Consider the following 3,548-nt stretch of genomic DNA (forward strand, 5'->3'; position numbering starts at 1 on the left):
TCCAACCCAATATACCCTTTACTCTTGCGAATCTCTCAAGGTACTGATTCTGTTCGATAAGATTCTCATGGATGTTTCCTCTACCGCCTGCCTCCCATCACTTGTAACGCTCAACCTAAACTGTGTGGTTTATAAAAACGAGGATTCTCTCATTAGGCTCTTATCAAGCTGCCCTGTCAGTGCTAAACATGACAACACAGAAGCACTGTATTTCCAAGGTCTGATCGAATTTTACCAACACTTCAGCCTAAAATCTGGACTGGTAAAACTTAAAGAAAGCAGCAATGACATCAAATAGAGAAGCAACATATGTGTATGCAATTATGTTGATAACCAACAGAGAAGTCGAGGAAGCCGTCCAACAGCTGAAAAAGTTATGTGGCATAAAAAATCAAACCAACTGCATTTATACAAAAACCGTGTCATATGAAAGCTAGATGGGATCGGTGTCCAACCAATAGAAAAAAATGACTGTTTCAGCAAAAACAATTCCAATAGAAAAATATTGGACATGCAAAACAATGGAATCAATTTGCACCGAATGTGTTTTTCGACAAAGAAATGAATTATTTAGTTTATTTTATGTAACGCCACCAAAGACAACAACTTACCAATCAAAATTGCATTTTTTTTTAAAAAAGGCCAAAATAACCTTATAAACTTAAAATACAGCAAAATACAACCCTTAAATATATTTCAATATTTGAAACAATAAATAAAGAAAATGCAACAAATTTAAAATTAAAAAAAGAAAAGAAAATTACTATACACTTTTATTCAATTTTCTAAATAAACGTTTTCTGATATTACATATTTAAAAGTCTATGTGTAAGTATTTTATTTTGGAACATATAAAACCAACTACTATTAGTACAAAAATAAAAATAAAAAACTATATTTAAATATATATAATACTACTATATTAATACAAACCCACGCAATATGTGGAATTTTCCCTAGTAATGAATATAACTCTCGTCATCACAGCTAAATTTGTAAAATGTTTATAAATAGTATATAATCGAATTCACTCAATACAAAATTCAAATCCACATTTAAAATTTTTTAAAAATAAATATATGTGACCGTGTAAATGTTTATAACATATGCATAAATATTATATTGTGTATATTAGTATAATTAATCTGCTTTCTTTATATATAAAAAGTAAGCTACTTACGGTATTCCTTTTCGCAAACTTTGCATATTTTACATTGTCGTAATTAAATTAAAGAAAGGTGCATTGGATAGAAAAATAGAAGCCATTTGATTTGATGAGTCAATGGTGATTATTTTTAAAACATCGGTGGTGGAGAATATCAAGTGAGTGTTTGTAAACAAGAAAAAATTGTCACACTTTATGAATGCTCTTTTTTTCTTATTATGAATGCTCGAACGTTTAATAAACGTCACTTCGCGTTTTAAACTCAAAAGTCAAAACAAAGGTATAGAAACTAGAAAGAATCACTAATCCAACGGTCCATTATCCATATAGATACACCGCAATTGTTCGATAACGCACCATAGTTAATTTAGCTACCATTGCTAAACACGTGTCACGACACCAACACGTGTCAAATTCGTATCACCAGCTGTCCTAAATGGTTTCTATAAGTTCGCAACATAAGATAATGTTAAGAAAATAGTACATATTGAAAAAAGTTAGACAACAGCATTTTATAAAGCTAAATTACGAAGAATAAGAAGAAGAAGAAGAGATTGTTTCGTTGATTGATGAACATGGCGGCTATGCAACTAACGAGAACTGCTTTTTTTGGTCTCTCGAAGGTTTTCCCTATAAGCCGAGCTCCGAGAACTCTTGCGGTGGTGATTGGTCGCAAAACATCTCGTGTCTTTTTTGCCTCGTCGGTTAACCATTCTCAGGTAATTAATAAATAAACCGGTTTATAAGCGTGTGTAATTAACTAGTTCATTCCTAAATCCTAAGTGAGCTTATTGATTAGATAAATAAGTTGGTATAATTAGGTTAACATGGTTGACAAGAAATCAGGTGAAGTTATGAAGTTATAGGACTGATCAATGCATTTTTTGGCTTTTCAGGGAAAATATGATCCGGTAGAGAAAGCGAGAGACTCGAGAGCTGATTTGGCTTATGACTCGAAGACATGGAGAGAAGAATCAGGAGAATACGCTGAAGCGGGCAAAGAAAAAGCTAAGGGTAAAGCGTACGATATGAACGGGAAGACGAGAGATTATGCAGAACAAACGAAAGATAAAGTGAACGAAGGTGCGAGCAGAGCAGCTGATAAAGCCTACGAGACGAAAGAGAAAGCTAAGGACAAAGCCTATGATGCTAAAGAAAAGACTAAAGATTATGCGGAAGAGGCTAGGGATAAGGTGAATGAAGGAGCAAGCATAGCAGCTGATAAAGCCTACGAGACGAAGGAGAAAGCTAAAGACAAAGCCTACGATGCGAAAGAGAAGACTAAAGATTACGCGGAAGAGGCTAGGGATAGAGTGAATGAAGGAGCGAGTAGAGCAGCTGATAAAGCCTACGAGACAAAGGACAAAGCTAAGGACAAAGCCTATGATGTGAAAGAGAAGGCTAAAGATTACGCAGAAGAGGCCAAGAATAAGGTCAATGAAGAAGCGAGCAAAGCATCTGATAAAGCCTACGAGACTAAAGAGAGGGTGAAGGACTATGCAGAGGACTCAAAGGAGAGAGCAGATGATATGGCACATGGTTTAAAGGAAAAGGCTCAAGATATTGGGGAGAAGACTAAGGAGACTGTAAAAGATGTGTGGGAGACGGCGAAGAGCACGGCTCAGAAGGTGACAGAGGCGGTGGTTGGGTCAGGTGAGGAGGCGGATAGGGCTCGGGATGATGTTGATAAGGGCTTGGAGGATCTGTCTAAAAAGGCGAATGAAAATCGGAATAAGGATGATGATGATTTCAAGAGGTTCTAAATACACTGATCACGTTGTGCCTTTTGTTTTCGTTATAACTTATAAGTAGTGCTCATCTTTTTATGTTCAATAAGCTCTGTTTCAGAAACTTGGGTAGTAAGGTATTAAAAGGTTTTACTTTTAGGATAGACTCTCTTATCGCTTTGAATCAATGTAGAAGTAAAGAGTAGTCAAGAATCAAGTTCTAAAGCAAAAAGAGGTAATTTAGATTACATCAAATCGCTATCACCAAAGGCATGATTCTCTGTGACAGACACAAACCCGGCATCCGTTGATCTCCACTTCAGGGAAGAACACGGGGAACCAGATGGAGCTTACGTATAAACTCCACTCTGCCGACTAGATGGTGAGAGAATGTCTCTCGTGGAAAGACGTGAGAGGTTTCCTTCTCTCGCGGGGTACCAATATGGTTACTCGAACCCTGGTGAGACTCTTCAATCATGCTGAGTCAACACCACTTTATCTGGGTGAGAATTGGTGACTTGATCTCTATTTGATTAATACTTAATCACAATTAAAACAAATATGTTTATAATACCAAACAAAAAAAGGTCCTATTTATAATAATACAAACTTTTTTTTTTTTTTGGTCTGATAGAAACTAAGAAACCAAAAGAGTA

At 35.7% G+C, this 3,548-nt stretch overlaps 1 protein-coding gene across 1 annotated transcript; it reads left to right on the forward strand.

Moving 5' to 3' along the window:
- On the forward strand, positions 1,639-3,140 carry LOC104725008 (embryonic protein DC-8-like). The gene is made up of 2 exons (XM_010443597.1): positions 1,639-1,884; positions 2,062-3,140. Exons 1-2 carry the CDS (start codon positions 1,735-1,737, stop codon positions 2,926-2,928), a joined length of 1,017 nt encoding a protein of 338 aa, XP_010441899.1. The 5' UTR covers positions 1,639-1,734; the 3' UTR covers positions 2,929-3,140.

The sequence above is a fragment of the Camelina sativa genome, chromosome 11 (genome assembly GCF_000633955.1).
Source record: "Camelina sativa cultivar DH55 chromosome 11, Cs, whole genome shotgun sequence".
In the NCBI taxonomy this organism is placed as follows: domain Eukaryota; kingdom Viridiplantae; phylum Streptophyta; class Magnoliopsida; order Brassicales; family Brassicaceae; genus Camelina; species Camelina sativa.